This window comes from Callorhinus ursinus, unplaced genomic scaffold (genome assembly GCF_003265705.2).
Source record: "Callorhinus ursinus isolate GAN/ISIS: 27379988/994484 unplaced genomic scaffold, GSC_fseal_2.0 scaffold27, whole genome shotgun sequence".
In the NCBI taxonomy this organism is placed as follows: Eukaryota; Metazoa; Chordata; class Mammalia; order Carnivora; family Otariidae; genus Callorhinus; species Callorhinus ursinus.
In genome coordinates this window covers 20,159,023-20,182,063 of record NW_027397089.1, presented here as the reverse complement: position 1 = coordinate 20,182,063, position 23,041 = coordinate 20,159,023, and the positions used below count along the sequence as shown (strand labels likewise).

General features: G+C 42.7%; 1 protein-coding gene across 1 annotated transcript in view; it reads left to right on the top strand.

Annotated features, from left to right (window-relative positions):
* The window catches only part of FAM234B (family with sequence similarity 234 member B), a 34,931-nt gene that overhangs the window by 2,752 nt on the left and 9,138 nt on the right, over positions 1-23,041 (top strand). The window contains exons 2-9 of the mRNA XM_025879893.2: positions 7,546-7,944; positions 11,272-11,370; positions 13,963-14,151; positions 15,201-15,331; positions 18,970-19,117; positions 19,890-20,031; positions 21,062-21,205; positions 21,377-21,458. Of these exons, the coding sequence (XP_025735678.2) occupies positions 7,546-7,944; positions 11,272-11,370; positions 13,963-14,151; positions 15,201-15,331; positions 18,970-19,117; positions 19,890-20,031; positions 21,062-21,205; positions 21,377-21,458 (1,334 nt within the window). The remainder of the gene's footprint in view (positions 1-7,545; positions 7,945-11,271; positions 11,371-13,962; positions 14,152-15,200; positions 15,332-18,969; positions 19,118-19,889; positions 20,032-21,061; positions 21,206-21,376; positions 21,459-23,041) is intronic.

Here is a 23,041-nt window from a genome sequence, read left to right as displayed (position 1 = left end):
ATTTGTTTTATTATGTGTAATTTGGAATCATTATGTGCCCCTGGATAATCTAATCCATGAAGTGAATTACTTACCTTCAGTTGCAATAGAGTTTATGGTATAGTCTATGTAGAGTATAGTATGTATCATAGAATAGTATATATTATAGCATGTTTTCCTAAACATGTCTGGGGATGTTACAGTTGCATCTCTTTCCTGTTTTCTTCTGTACCATTGTGGGAATGCTATTTCGCATCCTCAGTCTTCCTAAGAGCTTTGCAATATAAATGCAAAGCTCATTTATATTGATGTATTATGAAATCAGCACCCTCTCCTTTATTCTTTGAAAACCTAGCATTGATTTAAAATGTGGGTGGTGGCTGAAATCAGCAGAGAAAAGAGTGCTAAAATGCTCTGTGTTTTGAAGCGTGGATTTGATGTCCAGTTCCTTGGCATGATTATAACTTTAGGCAAGTTGGTATGCTTTATACTTCACAATCCCTTGTCTTTCTGTGAATAGATAGCAAAAATATTTACTTAGGAGTTGTCTGATCAAAACTTGCACTCTGTAATAATTAAGCTGAGGTTTATCTCTGTAATGTATGGAAAAATATACTATCTTTTAATAATACATGTTACTGCAGAGAAGTTAGCCTGATTTTTGTTCCCATCCTTAGTGACTTGAATCTTTTTTCCTGGCTGCTCATATGATTCTTTTTTTGTCCTTGAAGGTCAGCACCTTTACTGCGATATGTTTCAATACTGATTATTCTGTAGCAGTTTTTCTTGGGACTCTGTGTACCCTTTATTTTACAATTTTAGGTCTTGCTATATTATGGGAGCTTTTTTGGTATATCTTTTAATTATTGTTTTTGGTTCCATATCCTTTTCTGTTCTCTTCTTCAGTTCCGAATATGTTGGATCACCTTTGCTCCCTCTGTCCATGCCTTTCTAGTCTTTTTAAAAGCCTTGATCTTTTTCAGTGGGAGACAGCACAGACTTCCTTCAAAGCCAGACTGCCTGGATTTGAATCCTTGCACTATGGCTTGCTTGCTGTTTAACTCTGGGTCAGTTACTTGACCTTCCAAACCTTCTCTTGAAAATGGAGATCATAGTGTGTCTGCCTCCAAGAGTATGCAGATTTGTGGAGATAAGACAGTAAAAGGGGTGCCTGGGTGGTTCAGTCGGTTAAGCGTCTGCCTTTGGCTTGGGTCGTGGTCTCGGGGTCCTGGGATTGAGCCCCGCATCAGGCTCCCTGCTTGGCCAGAGGCCTGTTTCTCCCTCTCCCACTCCCTCTGCTTGTGTTCCCTCTCTCACTGTCTCTCTCTCCCTGTCAAATAATAAATAAATAAAAATCTTAAAAAAAAAAACAAAGATAAAAAAAAGGGTTTGGAAGAGTGCATACAGAGGAAGGGCTTGGAACTGCCAGCCGTTGTTGTTTCCATTTTATTTTGCTTGGTTTTTCACCAGCCTGCCATTTCTGTCTCTGATTCTTTTCAGCCACGTCTGCTCTCTTTGCTCATCCTACTGAGGATATCTTTTCTAAAATTGTTTTATTATTTTCTTCCATTGTTTTTCTGAGCCCTGCTTGTTTACTTCTCATCTTCCCTATTGAGTTGTCATTTCTTCTTAGAAATATTCTTTTTTTTTCTGTGATCCCGTATTTCAGAGAAGACCGTTTTCTTTAATTTTTTGGATTCCATAGCGAAGCATCTTTTCATTATTTCTTCCATGTCGTGACATCACTTGCCCAGCATCAGTTCCTTGGCAGATTTTGTCTGCTTTGTTTTGTTGTAACTTCTTCCTTAAATATCTGCAGAACTTTGTAGTATCTTATAGAACGAGTACTAATGATAGCTTCTTTCTGATTATAAATCATATTTAACTGTCAGTTGTTTTACAGCTAGCTCTTGGCTGACATGCAGGCAGAGGCTGGGGCCAGGGGAGGGAGTGAGGGCATTGAGAAGCTAGAATTTAATCTAATGGGACCCAGCCTGTTAAAAAGAAAAGAAAAGAAAAGAAAAATCCCCCTTTTTAGGACTGATTGCTCCACATGTGCTTTTCTTACTTGTTATGCTGACAGCCTGCTTCTTGTAAAGCCTTTCTCATGTCATCTTACCTCTCCTTTGTCTCTGTGGTGTTGAGGGGGACTCACTGATGCCTCTGGGATGCCAGACTTGGTCTTTCTAAGCAAGAGATAAGTGGTTTGGCTGTATATCCATGGAACAAGGGAGGTGGTATAATTTATTGGTTAGGACTGTGGACTGTAATCAAATTGCCCGGTTTTGAGTCTTGGCTTTTTCTTCCTAATTCTGTGATCTTATGCAACTCACTTCTCAGTATTTTCATTTGCCTGTTGATACAGTGGGGATAATAATAATAATGCCTGCCTTCCAGGGTTGTCGTGAGGCCTGAATGAATTAACATCTAAGTGCTTAGCCCGGTGCCCAGAATAGTAGGTACTGAGTACTTTCCCCTTACCATCATCGCTGTCATCGTTGTTGTTGTCATTATTAACTCTGAACTGTGCTCATTGTTGGAGACCTGAGACCATCTGCCCACTCTTACTGTGCTTCTTCAATTGGATACAAGTTTTGCTGCATTTGGCAGTAATTTTTCATAAATTGTAGTTAGGGAATGTAGCTCTTTTTTTCCCCTATTTTTATTACCTCCCCTCCCCAGTTTTTAGGAAGGATACTGACAGAAGTGCTTTCCTTTGCCATCATCAACTGGAAGCATGTAATCTTTTATTTTTTTAAAGATTTTATTTATTTGAGAGAGACAGACTGAGCACATGAGCGGGGGGAGGGGCAGAGGCAGAGGGAGAAGCAGGCTTCCCGCGGAGCAGGGAGCCCGATGCACAGCTCCATCCCAGGACCCTGAGATCATGACCTGAGCTGAAGGCAGACGCTTAATTGACTGAGCCACCCAGGCGCCCCTGTTTTTTTTTTTTTTTAAGATTTATTTATTTTATTTTATTTTATTTTAAAGATTTTATTTATTTATTTGAGAGGGAGAGAGAATGAGAGAGAGAGAGCACGAGAGGGAAGAGGGTCAGAGGGAGAAGCAGACTCCCTGCTGAGCAGAGAGCCCGATGCGGGACTCGATCCCAGGACTCCAGGATCATGTTCTGAGCTGAAGGCAGTCGCTTAACCAACTGAGCCACCCAGGTGCCCAAGATTTATTTATTTTAGAGAGAGAGTAAGGGGCAAGGGACAGAGGGAGAGGGACAGAATTTCAAGCAGATTGCCTGCTGAGCTCGGAGCCCAGTGTGGGGCTGGATCACAAGACCCTGAGATCATGACCTGACCCAAAATCAAGAGTTGGACGCTTAGCTGACTGAGCCACCCAGGCGCCGCTGCAAATTATTTTTAGTAAAGATATTACTAAAAATTAGATTTAGTAAAGATTTTACTAGTTTCTGTAACGTATGCAGCCACGTTCTCTGCCTGTGATGGTGTGTGATATCATAAAAATGCATTTCCTTTAAACTGTTTTTTTGGCCAGTATTTTAACCGATTGAGCCACCCAGGTGTCCCTGTTGGCCAGTGTTTTAGTAATGATTATACTTTGTTTTAGACTGGTGTGTTTGTTGCGAGCTGACTAGCAAGATTGAATTTAAGTATCAGTGCTAAATTTTTCACTTGATGCTAAAAATCCAATTGTACTATTATAGAAGACAGCTTAACTGTATGTAGAAGATACTTGGGAGTTTGAGTCGAATCAGTTGTGTGATGTGACTGCGAAGAAAACTGGCAAGATCTTAGGTTACAGTAATTGAATTGTAGTGTACCCTCTGGGCTAGGGAGGGCACGGTTCTGCCCTTTGCTGCTCTGGTCAGACTGCACCCTGGGGATTGTATCCAGTTCCGAGAACCATACTTAAGAAGCACTGACATATCACACTGTGTCCAGAGAAGAGTGAACAGGATGTTACAGATAATGTGAAACAGTGTTTCCTCAAGTAATGAGTTTAAAGAGTTGGAGACATTTAACCTGGAGATGAAAAGATTGGGTGGGCAGTTGGGAGAAATAGTGCAACAATAATAATAGAAGCTGAAATTTGTTTGTTTATTTAGTTTCTGTCAAATAAATAAGTAAAATCTTTAAAAAGACAGTTTTAATTTATTTATTTAATTTGAGAGAGAGAGAGCATGAGCAGGGGGTTGGGAGGGGCAAAAGGAGAGGGAGAGAGAGAATCCCAAGCAGGCTCCATGCCCAGCATGGAGCCGGACACGGTCCTGGATCTTAGGACCTTGAGATCATGACCTGAGCTGAAATCAGGAGTCAGTCACTCAACTGACTGAGCCACCCAGGTGCTCTTAGAAGCTGACATTTATCGAGTGCCACTGTAAGCCAGACACTAAAGAGCATGCATATGTTATCTTATTTAATCCTCAAAAACAATCATATGAGGTAGGAAAAATAATTACCCATTTCAGAAATGGGAAGAATGAAGCTTAGTAAAGCTAAGAAATTTAATTGAGGTCTCATGGCTAATAAGAGATGGAACCAAGATTTGACTCCGTTTGTCAGTTTGTAAAGACTTAAACTCTTTAAATACCATAGCATATGTTTCTTATGATTGATATTTTCAAGTTTTGAAGGATTTGCATGTGGAAGAGGGGCCTCAGAAATTAGAACCAGCACGGATAATTGGCAAATGCCCAGAAATAGATTCTTGAATCAGTGTATAGAACTGCTTTCTGGATTGGAGAGCTGTGAATTCCCTCATGCTAAGTGACTGCTTGGTGGGTGTTTGATTATGTGATCTTCAGAGTCTCCTCCTACCCTGAGATTTGAGGCTGCCATCTCTGTTTTCTTCTTTGTCAGATATATTCTTTTTTTTTAATTTAAAAAATTTAAAATTGTGGTAAAATACACATAAAATTTACCATCTTAATTATTTTTAAATGCACAGTTTAGTATTGTTAAGTATGTTCACATTGTTTTGCAACCAATCTCCAGAACTTTTTCATCTTGCAAAGCTGAAACTCTAAAAGGTATCCCCCGCTTTTTGATAATTTTGCATTACGCCACTTTGTTTTTATGAAAGACCTACCTGTTTTCTCTAACCTAGAGAAATCCAAAGAGGATTCCTGCTTTTATGAAAAAAAGGTAAAAAGTGAAAGTAGCATTCAGCGTTTGTTCTGCAGCAAGTCATTATAGAGGCAGCGCTCAGCCCCCCAACCTCAGCCATGAGGGGGCCCCGCCTAGCTCCTTCCCCGGGAGCCACACTCAGCATCTCAGCCTCAAGCCACCGGAGCCTTGAACTGTGTCTGGGAGCATCTGTGCTTTATCTCCGTTTCTTTTGTGCATCTTTTAGCAAGATGTATCCTGAGGTATCGGAAAAGCCTAGGAGAGGTTATTGCTTGGGTCTGGGAAACCTCAAAAATTTTTCCATGTAAATTCATGGTTGTTGTTTCTTTGCTTTATGCTATTTTAGCTTACAGGGAGTTTGATAGGAACCTTCTACCTTGGGATAGTGAGGGAAACCTGTACCCATTAAATAATAGCAACTCCCCATTTACCTTTATTCCCAGGCCCCAGAAACCACATTCTCCTTTGTTTCTGTGAATTTGACTGCTCTGGATAGATGCCTCATATAAGAATCATGCAGTATTTGTCCTTTTGTGATTGGCTTATTTCATTTAGCATAATATCTTGTGGCATGTGTTAGAATTTCTTTACTTTTTAAGGCTGGATAATATCCCACTGTATGTATATACCACGTTTTTAATCCCATCAGGTATATCCTTTTAATTTAAAAAAAAACTTTAAAAAGTTTTAGAATTAATGTTATTACAGCAGCCTATGGTTGTGTTTGCAAATTATTGTAACTAAAGTTATATGGGACGGTTAGGGAACGGTGTATCCTAATTAATAAAATAATTTGGTTCATAGAGTAGATGTGTAAATTGTAGGAGATTAGCTTGAACCTGTACTGACTTTATGGCATATCCTGGAAATACTAGTTTGAATTAAATTCCTAATAATTGATCTATTTTCTTATAATTTGTGCCTTTAAAAATCAAATCCATGTTGGATAAAATGAATAACTTTGAAAGTGAAAATACATAGAAGTTTCCAGTTTGCCCAGTATCGTCTGTGGGTTTTTTTTTTTGTAAAATATTTAATGTTATAAAATATTTCTGTGTAATGTTTATTTTAATCAAATATTTATTGACTTTCTGTATATGAAACACCAAGCTTTACACTAATGATTTTACTTCCTGTGTTAGTTTCCGTATAGTGTTTTATTGTTTCATTTTATGTCTTGAGTAAACAAGACATAATATATGAAATGACATCACTAAGATAACAGTGACCAGAGGCAGAGATTTACATCAAGAATTCTTCTTTCTTCCTTTTTAATTAGCTGGGTGGTATTTTCTTTTTTATGTCTCTTCTTAATAAAAGATTTAACAGTATAGTTTAGTATATATAGTTTATATTAGTACAGTCTACCATGTAATTTCTAAAACCAGAAATCTTTTCTTGGTTTTTGCTTGGTTATAGCATGAACAAAAGGCATAAAATCATTCAGTCCTTGGCAGCGGGGGCCAGGGAATGGCTTGGGAGGAGGTGTGCTTAAACTCTCCTATAATTTTCACCTCTCAGCCACCCCAAATAAATGTAGTGTCTAAGTAAAAACAGGGTGCTTGTTGTGGAGGCCAGCTTTGAGACAGGTCCTTTAGCTCTGCATTCCTGCTTGATTCCCTCCCCTCCTAGAATACTTGCTCAGAATAGCATTTTTAAAGGTAAACACTGTTTACTGAAACGTGCTGACAGGGCATCAGAATCATAGGAAGCTCAGAAGTGAGTTTTAAGTAAGATGTCTCCAGGTGACATTTAGTGTTCAACTTTCCAAGTTGTTTCCATGGAGACAATTGGGAAGCCACAAATATCTAACTGTGAGAAGCAGTGTACAGAGAACAATTATTCTAAAGTTTAGGCAAGTTCCAGGGAAGATTGGAACATCACAGATCTAAGAAAATCAAAGGAAATACGCACATTAGGCATATGGAAGGTTGATATAAGAGCCATGTCTTTTTCATTAGTGAGATTCACACAAATTAAGAGAGTTTTGTTTGTTTGTTTGTTTCCAAACTAAAAAGGTATCTAAGGGATGCCTGGGTGGCTCAGTCGGTTAAGTGTCTGCCTTCAGCTCAGGTCATGATCCTGGGGTCCTGGGATCAAGTCCCCTGTTAGGCTCCCTGCTTCTCTCTCTCCCTCTGCCACTCCCCCCTGCTTGTGTGCCCTCTCTCTCAAATAAATAAATACAATCTTAAAAAAAAAAGTAAAGATTAAAAAAATAAAAATATATTTGAAATTTACCACTTTCTCTGTTTCCTTTTCAATTTTCTTAAGCTCGTGAAAGCAGTAATTCTAGAACACTGATTTTCATTCTCCTCCCATTCTTTTCCTTACAGATAACCATCAAGAGCTAACCTTGTAAACTTAATTTGTTTTCTGTGTTTTCTTTTAGGTGTCCACAGTTGCCATGTAGTTGGTAAGGGTTTCTCCTTCCTAGTTCGCCCTGACGCTCTGTCCTTCTGTGTTTCAGGGAAGAAGAGCCCAGACCTAGGGGAGTATGACCCCCTCACACAGGCCGATAGTGACGAGAGCGAGGATGATCTTGTGCTCAACTTGCAGCAGAAGAATGGAGGGGTCAAAAATGGGAAGAGCCCTCTGGGAGAAGTGCCAGAGCCTGACTCCGATGCCGAAGCTGTGGGGGCTGTAAAGCCACATCTTTCAGAGGTCGCCACAGAGGGGTACCCCTCGGAACCTCTTGGGGGCCTGGAGCAGAAGGCAACCTCTTCCATCATGTCTTATGTGCGCACCTCTGTGTTTCTGCTAACTTTGGTCATCTCCATGATCCTGGTGCTCGTATGTGCTTTCCTGATCCCCTGTCCCCCCCGAGATCTGCACAGCACTTGGAGCCGCCACCTGGGCCTGCAGGGAGGTGAGTTGTAGCATTTCTCGCCCTAATTCTGTAAAATTTCGTGTTTACCTGTAATTCAATAAAACTTCTGATTACGTGGAAAATTCCCTCCAGGTCTTTACAAATAAATGTGTGTCATATAACATCTCTCTCCCTGTGTGTGAAGGTGGTTAGGAGGTTAAGATTGGAAATAAAACAGATAGATTGATACAGCTCCAGAAGCTTGGGAAGATCACTGCTCTGTTGTGTTTCTATTGGCGTTGGTCTTAATTAGTTGCAGAGAGGACAGAGGATTGGTTTGCTGGGTCTCTGCTGTGCAGCCAACACCGTATTAGGGGAGAGCAAAGCCGTAGGAAGGGCTGTTTACCGAGAAAAGTAAGGCTCAAGGCCTGGCCAGACCAAAGGCCAGGGATTTTGTAGGACCCTCAGGCATTCGTCAATTATAGGAGCCTGACCCAGTTTGAATTTTAAAATAATTTCAAGTAAAATGAACTTGCTTTCTTGCAGTAAGTTTTCTTTCTTGCTCCTAATGGTTGGGGTGGTGCCACCCAAGTAATTCTAGCTATTGTGTCTCATTCTGGAGCAGATTTCTTTAAAACAGCTTGCTCTGGGTCAGGAATAAGGATTACATCTCAGCTGTCAGTGCTGAGTGGTCTTGTGTTTTGTAAACTTCACTGGGGTGAGAGGGGTTCAGAACGTACCACCACAAAATATGTTGCTTTGGCATATTGTGTGAGTTGAAGACACATGAATAACAGCAGATGCAAGAAGGGCACTCCAACCTTGACCTTTAAATTCTTCCTGGAAGCAGGAGATGAAACTCCCATGTGCAAGATGCCCTTCCTGTACCAGGAGGAAAGAAACATTCTCATCAACAGAGATGGGGAGTTGAGGCCAAGGGGAATCTGTGCAAACAGACCTTGTAAAATAACTCTTACCTTCCTGTAGTCTCCTCGTCCATGTTGGTTTCCTTTCCAGGGCTACCCCTCTTTGTTCAATGAGCACAGAAGCCCCTGAGACCTCGCCACCTGTGCTCTAGGTCTTTATGTTCAGTGGGGGCTCCCATGGACATGGAGAATCTCATTAAATAGACTTGAATGCTTCCCTCTTGTTAATCTGTCTTATTAATCAGTTATCTCATTTTCTGTCTTGTTACTCAGTCCCAGCTGGAAACCCTAAGAGGGTAGAGGAGAAATTTTCCCTCCTCTACAAAACTCCCAGACCACTACATCATTTTGATCTGGAAGTATTTTACCTCTGACATATCACTGGTCCTAGTTGATTTAGCTTCGGATGAGTTCTGTGTTCTCACTGTTACTATCTCTCAAGGCAAAACTGAGTAGATGTGACTTACAGTATGTTCCCACTACATAGGAGATCTCTCCCTCTCTTCCTTCCTTTTTTGGTCGTTTTTTTTTTTTTTAATATTTATGTATTTATTTGAGAGAGAGAGAGAGACAGAGATAGCGAGAGAGAGCATGAGCGGGGAGGAGAGGGAGAAGCAGGCTCCTGCTGAGCAGGGAGCCTGACGTGGGGCTCAATGTGGGGCTGGATCCCAGGACCCTGGGATCGTGACCTGAGCTGAAGGCAGATGCTTAACTGACTGAACCACCCAGGCCCCTTTTTTGATGGTTCTAAGTGAGCTCTTACAATATTTATATACGGTGTAAAAACTAGGAACAAATTGTTGGTGTATCCACCACTCAGTTTAAGAAATAGGACATTGGGGTGCCTGGGTGGCTCAGTTTGTTAAGCACCAGGCTCTTGATTTCAGCTCAGGTCATGATCTCAGGGTCCTGGGATTGAGCCCTGTGTTGGGCTCCATGCTTAGCAGGGAGTCGGCTTGAGGCTTCTCCCTCTCCCTCTGCCCCTCCCCCCACCACTCCTGCTCTCTCTCCCTCTCTCTCTCTCTCAAATAAATAAATCTTTAAAAAAAAAGAAATAGGACATTATAAAGACCTTTGAAACCTCACCAAAGCCACCTCTTCCTGCCAAAGAGTTCCAGTATCCTGAGTTTTGTGTCATTATTTCTTTACTTTTTGTTAAAGTTTTACCACATGATAAAATAATTTTGCCTATTTTGAATTTTATGTAAATGTAATTAAGCAGTCTTCTGTGACTTGCTTTTTGTTTAGCATGTTTATAAAAGCATTTTTTGAGATTCATCAATATTGATGCACTGTAACTAGAGTTTATTCATTTTTACTACTGTCTCATTTCCCATGGTATGAATATCCCATGATTTATTGATCCATTTTACTGTTGATGAACATTTTGGTGGCCTCTATTTTTTAAAAAATAAATAATGCTGTTAGGAAGATTCTTGTGCGTATTTCCTGATGCAATGTGTAAGAATTTCTCTCAGGCATTAACTTTTGATTGATATTGCTAGGTCATAGGGTGTGTGCATGTTCAATCTTAGTAGTTTATGTTAAATTATTTTCCATAGTGGTTATGCCAATTTACACTTCCACCAGCCACGTGTTGAGTTCTCTCCATATGTGGCAGGCATCCTCTAGACTCTACACTGTTGAGGGGTAGGACAGCACTATCTACTTGTCACTGCCCAGGCTGGAAGTCCAGGCTCCCTGCTAGGCCTCTTCTGACACCACTGGCAGGGGTGGGGGGCTGCCTCATTAATGCAGGGTGGGGTAGAACTGTTGGCTTCCCTTGTGTGTGGAGGACCCTAGGTGGGGAGGAAAGTCCCGGCTCCCCACCTGGCCTTCTCTGACATGACCTTGGTTGAGGGGTGGAGGGGTACCTTCTTATGATTGGGCAAAGGTAGAAATCTAGGCTCCCATTTAGCCTTTGTTGTGGGGCTGGGTCTGGGGCCACAGTTCTATATGTGTGGCGTTTGGTTGGAGTAGCACAGTTACCATCTAAAACTTTTTCTGTCTTGCTCTGCTGTTCCTTTCTTGGACCTTTGGCTAAGGGAGCCAGCTTTTCTTGGGCCTTTTTTGTCTGTACCTGTTGGCATTTTTGGGTTGCCAGCTTCTGTAGCACCTTGTCTGGGACATATGAGGCCAAAAGAAAACTCAGGGGAGTCATCACCTTGTTATTCCTTGGGCTTCTCAGTCCCTAGCCAGCCTACCTTTTCCCCACCTTCCGGAGTCTTCTTACATTTATTTTCTCTGTAATGTGCAGGCAGTTAAACTATACTTGGAGGGATCGACATAATTGTGTGTACTCTGTCTTATCCAGGAACCAGGAGTCGGCTTGGTGTTTATGAAGGTGCTGGCAGTGCTATGTGTCTGTTCCCTTTCTAACATGGAACAGAGAACTCGTTTGTGGCGACTTAACTCAGAAAAAGTTAACTCTTCACTTTTTTGTTTTTGATATGTTTATCAGGTGCGGACCTATCTCCATTGGAATTGGCTGATGTGAATGGAGATGGCCTGCGTGATGTACTTCTTTCCTTTGTAACTTCAAGGAACGGGAGTGCAACTGGTAAGACACATGCATGTCTTTTAGAGGCTGCTACTGGACAGGCTCACTGATTGGAGGGGCTGTGAGCTAAGAGAAAAACATCAGCGTTGTCTCCTGACGGGCACTGCAGAAAAGGGTCTGGAGTGAATAGAAAGTCATTGTGGGGCTACCGTACATGACAAACCTTATCAGAAAGCTCCTGCATGTAAGTAAAGCTCATTTAAAGAAATCATGGAGATCCATAGCTGGAAGGAACTTTTAGTAGTCACCCAGTCCCGTGAAGAAAGGGAGATCCAGGGCGCCTGGGTGGCTCAGATGGTTAAGCATCTGCCTTCGGCTCAGGTCATGATCCCAGGGTCCTGGGATCGAGTCCCGCATTGGGCTCCCTGCTCCTTGGGAGCCTGCTTCTCCCTCTGCTTCTCTGTCTCTCATGAATAAATAAATAAAAAAAAAAGAAAGGGAGATCCAGAGAAGAAGAGACTTGTCCACACACTTGCAATGAACAGCATTAGTTCTTAAGGTTCTCGTGTTTTCTTCCAGCCAATTTTCCATTGCTTCTTAGATCATAGTAAATGTTGACACAATCCTACCTTCCCATCCCCAGCAGAAAGCTTCTTGTTCATGTTCTAAAATATTTTACCCACATTACCTTGGCCGGGTGCTTTCTTTTTACTGCTTCTATTTACTCCTCCCTCTCTGCTCTCCATCCTGCTGTCTGCTTTGGAAGGCTGACCAGTATGCATTATGTCAACAGGCTCCCTCGCCTACCAATTTCTAGTTAGGTTTGGCCAACAGGGAGCACAGGCAAGAAATTGGAGGAGGAGAAGAGAGTGAGGAGAGGGTATTTGTTCTCTTGGCTCCCTCCCTGCCAGGGTGACCTCAGGCCGCCTACGTTCTTGATCATAGGTCACATCCTCTCGTAAGGTGGTATTCTTATAGGACTTTTCTTTTTGTGGATTCCAGGAATCACTTCCTCTCCTGTCTCTTTGGGCCTGGGACTGTTCTGAGGGACTGCGCTATCCCTCATGGTTTCTCTACAACCTGACCACATCTCTGTAAATAATCTCTTTATTAAACCTTACACAACTTAACCTAATTGAGTGTGCTGATACACATCAACTGGAAAAAAAAAAGAGGTTGCATTTTCAACATAGGTACATGGGGGCTCCTGGTTTGTCCTGCAGCACCCATTAAAGCGGGCGTACCCTGCAGTCTGTAAACTGATAGAGTAACTCTGGTTTGAGGCTGAGGATGCCCTAGTAGCTACTTTTTAATCATCCAGGCCCTGGGATAAACATCTAGGTATGTTCTAGAGAATTCTAGGCTGCCTGCTTCTCTGGTGTTATTAGAAGTACCTTTCTGAGTCTTGTGTAATATGTAGAAGCAATTTAGGAATAGATCTGTTTACAGAGAGGACCTTCAGCCTAGAAGGTTGACTTTTGGCTTTAATAGACTTTAATTACATTTTTTTTCTTCCTATGACTCATTAGCCTTTGAAGTAAAAAATTTTCCCCATCCGCTTTTAGATTTGGAGTTTTTTTTTTTTAATCATTTGATATTTTACACAGTTTGCTGTTTATGAGGACTCGTATGGCAAGGCTGTGGGTTTGGACACCACACGGACCAGCCTGATTTGGTTACAGATTATAAAAATAACAGCTAATCTATGGTACTTCCTGTAGGCAACGCACTAGTATAAGGGCATAACAAATGTTATGAATGAATTTATCCCTCCACATAATCCTATGGGGTAGACTAATATTCTTATCCCCCATTTGCAGATGGGGAAACTGAGACATAGGGAGGTTAGGGAACTGGCTCAAAGTTCCATACCTGGTAAATGGTAGAGCTGGGATCCAAACGGTGTAGCTGAGAGACTGTCTCTAGAGTTCATATCCTTGGCCCTTACGTTTTCCTAAGTATTCTTGGGAAACTACTGAGGCTGTGTCAGCGGATTCCATGGGACTCTAGACCAGGAAGACCTACTAAGTTGTAATCTTCAGGTTTATTTTTAAAACATTTACTTTTTCTGCTTTTAGGGAGCAACTTGCTAGCAACAATTAGAATTCGGGGATTCCTTTGCTCCCTGCTCTGTACATGTTCTAGATCAGTCTTACTTTTCTGAGCATGCCTTTCCCTTTTGATTTTTTTTTTTTGTTGCTGTTCTCAGCAATGACTTTCCCATATTCTGGATTTTGCTCCTGTCTTTTATTCAGCAAATGATTGCTTGGTCGCTGTATGTGCTAGGTGTGTTGCGAGGCACTGAGGCTACAGAAATGAATGTGATAGTCTTAATCCTTCAGGGTATTTAGGATATTTAGTGGGAGCTGAGGTGACAGACATGTAAGCAAGCGTGCTGGGAGGGGTGCAGGATGCACACAGGGTGGCCTGGAGGAGGTCCACAGCATCTTGTCTGACATGAGGAATGTGTTGAGCAGATATGATAGGTGCTTTGTTGTTCACTTGGTGCCAGGAATATGGGAGGCTGTGGAAGACACGGGTGTGAGTTGCTGCCTTAGCACCCTTTACTTGTGGTTTTCCAGCCTCCTGCTCACCTGGACTATTTACCTTCTCTGCCTCTTTTCCTTTCTTGTGTCTCTTGTGTGCTTTTAGGTGTCTCAAAGCCAGCTGCTATTCTGGTGTGCCTTTCGGGGATGAATGGCAGCACACTCTGGTCAAGTACCTTCCCCGAGGAGGCCCGGGATATAACATGTTTGGATCTGATGCCAGGAAGCGTGGCTGAAACCATCTGCCTTGTGACAGGGACACACAAGATGCTCAGTGCATTCAATGCGACATCAGGTAAAGATCATTCCACGAAAGTCTCTGTCCCAGTGAGCCGTAATCTCGGATCAGAACAGTCTCGTAGGGAAGGGACCTTTCCGCTCTCACATGGTGGGAAGTCTGATTTTCCTCCTTTGGAAGGGGGATTGGGGGTAAACAGAGGAAGGGGTTGACTAGGTTGAGTAATAGATCATGGCCAAACCTGTCTGGTGATAGGATGGGACTAAACTGAGTTACCCAAACAGAAACTACCCTGAAGCTTTGGCTTCTGAGTAGTCCTCCTCCTCTGTGCAAAAGACAACGGCGCTTTCTCTCTTCATATTTGATATAGATGGGGTCCAGGGGGAAACCTGGCCGTTAACCATTTAAAACAAGGGTCAGGGAAGATACTGAGGTTTGTTGATGCATCTTGATTTGACCTTTTACCTTCTTACTGTATTTAGACACCCATGACATGAGGAATGAGAGAGAATCAAATATAATGAAGGCCCTGTGCAAAACCATAAGTGTACTGCTTGTTAATGCTTTGGACTCGACCGAAGCTGAATGCATAGCAACCTTCCCAGTTTTAGAGGTTGGAGTTTGGTAGCGGGGTAATTCTGAGTGAAAAAAAAACTTAAATGTGAGTGAACCCCAGAACTGATGTCATTTGGAAAACCTCCTACAATTTCCCTGCTCGTGTGAACACGTGGTAGGAAAGAGAGTCGGTCTGGTTGGCTGCCCGTAGACGGTTCCTTAATAGTTGTAATAATCTCTAACAGATCAATGCCTCTGCCCCAGACAAGTGGGCTCCTCTTTCTTGGAGAGACTTCAGCACCTCCATTTTATCTAAAAAACCTAGGTGTGATGTTATCACATGGGTTTATTAGTCAGACACTTGAGGATTTCAGCTCACACTCCCTGCTGCCTTCGTCCTCAGTAAGATTAAAACTAAAAGAAAAGATGGGGTCTGCTATCTGTCATTTGCCCACTGAGTTTCTCTCTTCTGACCCAGGAGCACTGCATCTGCCTTTTCCAGAGGCCAAAAGCTGTCATTGTGATCAGCCTATTTCCCCCTCCCCCCCCAGGGAAAGCCATTTGGACTTTAAACCCAACCTACTTATCCAATGGTACCCTGGCTGCCCCAGGGGTGGTGCTGCCGGACTTGGATGAAGATGGCGTTAGAGATCTTGTCGTTCTGGCCATCGGGGAATTGCAGGTATGCTCTACATTAAATGGTCTCCGTTTCTCGCAGGACGTGCTTCAACTTCAGTCAGTTCCTAGTGTTGGTATTATAAATGCTGCTTGAAACCTTTTTACAAGGGCTTAGGTTTAAGAAAATTCTCTCTGGGAGATTTAATGAATAAACTGCCATCATGAACTCATTTTCCCGGCAGTCTCATTATGTTCTCATTGATTGTGGCATGGTGGAGCTTAGGAGCCAGAGAGCTCTGTGTTTACATTCCTGCTCCACTGTGGCTCTGTAGCCTCGGGCAAGCCATGGACTGTCTCCAAGATAGAACATGGGGATGTTCTATCTACGTACAGGGTTGTTGTGAAGGTTGGAGCTCACATATATGAAGTGCCTAAAGTAGTGCCTATTTTTTACCGTGTGGGTGTATTGTTAGTTATAGTATATATAGTTAACCTTTATATAAAACAATAAGACAGTTCCTCCAATATATATGGGAAACATCATACATTGAATAATAACAACAATGTCCTAAGAAAGAATAGTTGTAACACAGGCTATGACAATACAGACTTTGAGCCCAGTACACTCGGCCTTAAATTATGCACCTTGATTATGCTTTGCTGGAGCTCCAGTGTACTAGAACTAGTTATTCTGTGCACAAATAAAATAATAGTAGTTTTCCTTCCTAAATCACAGGAAAGAATACATTAATGACCAGATTTATCTCCATTTTAAGTTTTTACTCCTAACACTTTCCTTCGAGCTTGTGTCAAAGTTCCTTTAAGACTTTTTCTCAGACTTCCTATGTGAGTTTGCCAGGAATTTTGCTTGTGGACAAAAGAATTGAACAATCAGCAGATAATATTTGTGGAAAAATGTGGATATAGATCATTTTGCTTTATTTGATAGCTTATTTTAATTTTAAGAGACCTTGTGTTTGCTCTTGTGATTTTTGTAATGCATATACATGGAGTAGAGTTATAAAATCTGCAAGTAAAATGATTTTGAACAGAGTGAAATCTATCAGTATTTTATGGTTTTCTGCCAGGAGCACCAGAAACAAACTGAAAGTGCTTCCCCAATCCCAAGTTTTGAGGAGCACTGCTCTAGTACATCTGGTGATACTTTGTAAGATGAAAACAAAGAAGTAAGGTAAATTTCTGAGGGCTAGTTTGATGGGTGCTTTCTGTTAGTTTTCCTTCCACTAGCAAGTTGGTCTCAAAGTAGATTGAACCAAAAACTCAGTTATTTACATAATCTTTTTTTTTATCCCAATCATTGTGAATAAAGAGACCAGGGTCTAGGGAAAATTTCAATAATTCCATCAGGGAGTGACTATCTGAAGGTCCCAAAGTGGAAAGTATGGGGTGTTTCTTTTTAATGGTTTAATGAAGTATGGTTAGCAGAGGCATAGCAAGAAATTGAACAAGTTTATATATCCCGAGCAAGTTTAAAAATCTTGGCGTTCATACCCTGTTTGGCTTCTTCTTAGCCAGTGGTGGTTGCCAGGCTGGAGGTTCAGGCTTTTAGGGACCCTCCACAGTGAGGCAGCCTCTATTAGAGGACCTGGCTTCTTGCCTACTCCTACTCTGTGCTTTTTTTTGGTCCTAACCAAACAGCAGAAAAAGTGTACTCTCCAACTTGCCTCACTGAATTTACTTATTTACACATAGTGTAGAGATATGAATAGTCTCCATTCTGTCTGAAATGTGATAGTACTAGAAACATCTTAGAGAAGCAATGGGTTTAGAGCAGTAGCCTCACCTTTATACTGACCTCTTTTGACCTCTAATGCCAGCAACAAAGAACCTGGGGAACCTGAGCTCTGGTTTACTCTAAGCTACAGTATGGAAGGCTCTCTCTTCTTAACGAATGGAACCTATTAGGTCTATGATTTAGAGTGATTGCATTCTTAGATCTGGGTTTAGAGTGAGGTGGGCTTGGGACATAGGAACTGATGGTTTGGGGTTAGAGAAACTGATCTGGCCTAGAACGTTAGTGGGAAGGGACCTCAAAAGCCATGTGGTTGACCCTCTCACACCATGTTATAATCTCTGATACAGTATTCCAGACACATTGGACTCTCCTTGAGTCCTCAGGCTAATGGGAATATCACTGATTTGTAAGACAGTTCATTTCATTTTTGGTCAGGTCTAGAAAATTCTGTCATATTGGTGAGAATTCTGCTTTCTCATAGCTTCTACTCACTATTCCAGCTTCAGCTACTTTGAATGAATCTTAATCCTCTTTCTACATAAAAGCCCATTAGCCTTAGCCTCATCCTACTAAGCCTGCTACTCCCAAGGCTAAATACCCCCAATTTCTTATACTGTCCCCCATGCAACATGAAATCTAGACCCCTCTCTTTCTTGCTTTCTTTCCCTTTGCACTCCATTTTATCCATATCTCTTTTGAAATGTTGTACCTGTATCTGAAAACAGTATTCTATTTGTGATATGACCAGTTATATCAATGTAAGGAAGTTGTTACTTTTTTTGATATAGGCTTTATATTTCTACTAATGCAGCTGAAGATTGTGATAGCCTTTCTGAGATTTAGTTTTTTTTGTAATGGGTTAAAGCACCCACCCCTTTTAATTAATCAATTAATTAATGGCCCCATTTCTTCTTTCAGATTTTGACTCATCTTCCAAGCCTAAGACTTCTTTGAATTTCGAATTTGCCATACAGTGTATTAGCTATCCCTTTCAGCTTTGTGATAAGTTTGAGATAAGCTATATATTCAAGTCCTTGATAAGAATGATTAGTAGGAATGGGACAATATAGCAGGGTGTTGTGACATTCCACAGAAACCTCCCTCTGGATTGACATTGACTCACTCTGGGTACACTGAAAACTGTATCTTTTTATCTTGTCCAAAAGAATTCATGATGCTAAACTTTGTCAAAAGCTTTAGTGAAGTCAGGATATCACTACAATTCTCGTTATTTCCCAACTGGTGACTCTATTCCTAAAAGAAAACGCTCTAGAGCAGGAGTTGGCAAACTGTGACCTGTAGGCCAAATTTGGCCCACTGCTTGTTTTTATAAATAAAGTTTTATTGGAACACAGTCAGTGCCTATTCATTTATTATTATCCATGGTTGCTTTCATGCCATGGCGGTTGACTAGTTGCTTCAGAAATCATCTGGCTTACAAAACCTACAATGTTTATTTACCATTTGACTCTTCACAGGACAGGTTTGTTGATTTCTGCTCGAGAGTAAGGCTGATAGCAGCCAGGCAGGCTAGGCATGTAATGTTATGATGGGAGAGGCTGCCTGTATTGATTTTAGTTGGGACCAAATATTACTGGGGATTTCTGGGTTTGAGAGTAGAGACCAGGAGTCAGCTGTCTGTAGTTAACACTGGGCTAGAATTCTGTGCCTCAGAAGACTGTTCATCAAGCAACAACCGTGCTTCAGAGAAATTGCCTAGGCTACCATAAAGATGGTTTTTGCACATATCTACCAAGGGAATGGGAACGATGGCTTCATTTTCTTACTTCCAGGGGAAAAAGAGTGAAGCAGGTTTGGCTTTGTGCTTTCTAACTTTGCGAAGTGTTTCTGAACCCTTAGCTAAAGAGAAAGCAGTGACTTTTGGAGAAACTACTTGGTTAGGAAGTGATAGGGCATCTACTGACTCCGTTTTTTCACTTCTTCAGCCAGATCTGTGCTTTCTGTTGGTGTCTGGCCGGACAGGGAGTCCCGTGGGCCGACCCGTGAAGTACAACATCGTGGGAGTGGGGAATCTGATTGGTCCTCAGGTTTATGTCACCACAAATGGGGCTGTCTACATCCTGTTTGGCTTTGGTAAGAAGCAAAGCTAGTTTTGCTGCCGTTCCCCATCTGTGTGTGTGGTAGGCCTCCCTTTTGAGACAGAGTGAAAGCTCGGGAATTGCTGACCCCAGCCCTTTTGCCACCTCCTGTCCCAGGGGCCTCTCAGTCTCCCCCACGGATGGCTGGTTATTCGCTCTGCTTTCCCCGGCTGCCTTCTCCAAAGAGAATACTCTTTGTCCAGCATTTCCTTCATCCCTCACCCACTCCGTGTTCAACCAGTCTGGGTGGGCTCTGTGAGATGCATCCTTTTTTTTTTTTTTTTTTTTTTTTTTATAAAGATTTTATCTAGGGGCGCCTGGGTGGCTCAGTCAGTTAAGCGGCTGCCTTTGGCCCGGGTCATGATCCCAGGGTCCTGGGATCGAGTCCCACGTCGGGCTCCTTGCTCAGCAGGGAGCCTGCTTCTCCCTCTCTCTCCCTCTGCTTGTGCTCTCTCTGTCAAATAAAATCTTTAAAAAAAAAAAAAGATTTTATCTATTAATTTGACAGAGAGAGAGTACAAGCAGGGGGAGCCTCAGAGGGAGAGGGAGAAGCAGGCTCCCCACTGAGCAGGGAGCCTGATGTGGGGCTCGATCCCAGAACGCTGAGATCATGACCCGAGCCAAAGGCAGACGCTTAACTGACTGAGCTACCCAGGGGCCCCTGTGAGACCCATCTGATCAGGCTCTGTGTCTCTTGCTCAGATCCTCACCCTGGGAGAGTTCTAGTAAATTCAGCTTCTCAGTGTTGATTCTTCCTGTGGTGCTAGGAAATATCCAAGCTGTCGCCCTGCGGGACATTTTTGTTCAGGCCCAAAATCGAGACAGCTTACCACCTTCTCTGCAGATAGAAGAGCCAGAATGGGAGAAACGAAGATCCATCAACCTGTCTGAGCTCATTGACATTTACAGGTAGGGCAGATGTCTGACCTTGTCACAGTTCAGTCTCCTGAGATCTCACGAGCTATGGAGTCCCCACGTTTGAACTGGGCCGGTGAATAAGGGGGCAGAGGTTTGGGGGGAAACAGTGCTAGCCTTAATATACCATCTGCCGATCTGGTGAGTTAGAGACGTTTTTTTCTTGGTAACATACGGTGCTGATGGCTGTGTGTTGGTGATCGTGATTTGTGATCACTCTGCACATAGACTGCAAAGAAGGATATTTGTTTAGGGTTCTGAGTCAGAGCGGGGCAGGCTGAGATGGGGAGACCTTTAGGCAAGGAGAGAGATTTATGTAAAAAAACCTGCCTGTAAAACTGAAGTATCTGCCCTACTCTTTTTCTGTGTCTTTCTCTTAGTTGAAGAATCATTTTGGCAGGAGCAAGGCTAGCTAGCATCCATGGAATCTTATTTTTTATTCTTGTTTATTTCTTAATCAAAAGCATGTCGTTTGTCACATGCAGTGGATTTTACCCATTTAACCCCAGGCCTGGGTAGTGATTGTCTTCATTCTCTTCTATCAGAAATTTCAGATCGTTTTCTAGCGTTTTCTCAGACAGTATCACATTGTTTCAGTGAATTGGGCAGGTGTTAAATCGAATGGTTCCAGTTGTCCAGGAAAAGAAATAATTCGAAGCAGTGTAGACCGTGAGTTGCTGTGCAAGCTTAGTGACAGTCTCAGGCCTCCTTTCCAGGTCTCCGTCTGCCTCCCCTGCCATTACCATTGGCTCTGTTATCCTCCCCAGAGTATCCAGTGTGAGAGATCTGGCTCTGCAGCCCTTCCCCTGGGAGTTCCTTTTGAACTTGCATGAATTTTCTAGGGATTCTTGCTGTCTAAAATGAGATTCAGCTGGAACGACAGAGTGCCCCCCTCGATAAGATAACAGTGGAAGTTGAATACAAGAGTATATAGAAACACGTAGCCCAAGAGAAAGAGCCCCAACTTGTGGGTCCGGAATCTCATCCAAGCTGGAGACTAACCACTGGGTCTTGTTTAACTCAGCAACGGTGTTGAGCTACTCCAGATGGTGAAGGCACCTGATTCCAACAGCAGCAACCTCCTGATTACAACCAGACAAAGCCTCGTCCTGCTTCGGGGGCAAAATCTTACACCTTCCTGGACACTGAGCCTGCAAGGCCTGCACAGGTTTGCTGTGTGCGCCTCCTGTGGGCTGCTCTTTTGATCTGCTTTCCCACGTTTAAAAAAATTGCCCAGAACAATTGCCTGATATCTGGGGTGGTGCAGGAGAGGGAGAAAGAAGTCCTTGATTTCCTCTTCTGCTTCACTCCTCATCGCTTACTTTGTTCTCCTTTGCAGCCAGCCTACTCCTGGGTATTTCACGGACGATCAGACCTTAGACTTCCTTCTCCAGATACAGGATGGAGTTGGGATGAAAAAGGTAAAACTTTGGGACTCAAATCAATTAAAACATCTAGAAAGTGTATTTGTTGTGTCCAGCCATACACTAGGCACTGTGAGAAATAAGAACCTAAAGTATGGTCCCTTCCTTCAGAGAACTCAAAGTCTAGCTGTTGGATAAAATGAAAACTCACAGGTTAGTGCTAAAATCTGTAGCATTGGAAGCTTTTCCAGCTAACCTCCTTCCTGTACATGAATTCCCTCTTCTGAATTCTTAACTTAGAGTTCGGCGCTAGGAACCTTCTCAAGTCTCTTGGTGGGGAAAGGTAGGCCTAAATAAACTTAGTACTTAAGTATGTATCTTCCTAAGATTTCAGAGAAGGTGGGATATCTGGGGTGGCTGGATTGTTATGGAAGACATAAAAAAGGAGGGAAAGATGATGAGCAGGACCTCAAAAGTTGAATTATATTAATATGAGGAGGGGTGGATATGAAGGCCTGTTGGGTCAGGAACACCGACACCAGAATGCCCAGAGACAGAATAGTATGGCATGTTCTAGGGACACTGAATAGGTCTTTCTGATTTTACATGAGGTTGCATATTGTGAAGATATAATGATTGGATAGGCAGTTTTCGTTATTTTTTTAAAGATTTATTTATTTTAGAGAGAGAGCATGCGTTCACGCACGAGCAGGGGAAGGGGTAGAGGGAGAAGGGGAGGGAGACTCTCAAGCAGACTCTGTGCCCAGTGAGGAGCTGACGCAGGGCTTGATCTCACCACCCTGAGATCATGACCTGAGCCGAAATCAAGAGTTGGGACTTGATCCCAGGACCCTGAGATCATGACCTGAGCCGAGGGCAGATGCTTAACCGACTGAGCCACCCAGGCGTCCCTAAAATTTCTTTTTTATAATTAACCTAGCTTTTTGGTTTATCTTCACTGTAAAATATGTATTTATATTATTGTACACCGTTCTCTGGGAGCCAACTCAACACTTAATCATCGCCTCTAATGTCTGCCAAGTCCTGTGCCAGATGCACAGATAATGTCTCTAGAGACATAGCATTAATGAAGACAGGGCCCCGGTCTCGTATAGTTCGTAGTCACTGGGGTGCCTATATGCACACAGCTCTGCCAGGTCTTGGTGAGTGCTGTAATGGAGGTCCGCACAAGGCCACAGGGCATGGGGAGCAGATATAGTGAAGGGAGTCAAGAGGTGCTTCATGTTGGTTGTGGGCTAGATGTTCACATCATGAAAGCAGAGAAGTGGTTTGCTGGATCCGTATATAAGGAGAGGCTGAGGGGCCTTTCCGCCAGGGAGATCCGAGATCCGAGTGAGCTCAGCGGATGGAAGGCCCTGAAAAGCAGGGCTGCAGCATTTAGGTGACGTATTGGAGGCAGTAGGGTTATTTGGTCATGAGCGGAGGACAGAGCTGATGATAAAGGCATCACTTCAGGGAGAGTCTTCCAGCAGTGCTGGGTAGGAAAGAAGCAATGTCTGATGGTGTTTCAAAAGAATTTCAGGTGGAGATTGGAGTTTTCATTGGCATTCCCAGCAGGATTAAGGGAGAAGGGTGTGTGTGTGTGTGTGTGTGTGTGTGTGTGTGTGTGTGTGTGTGTG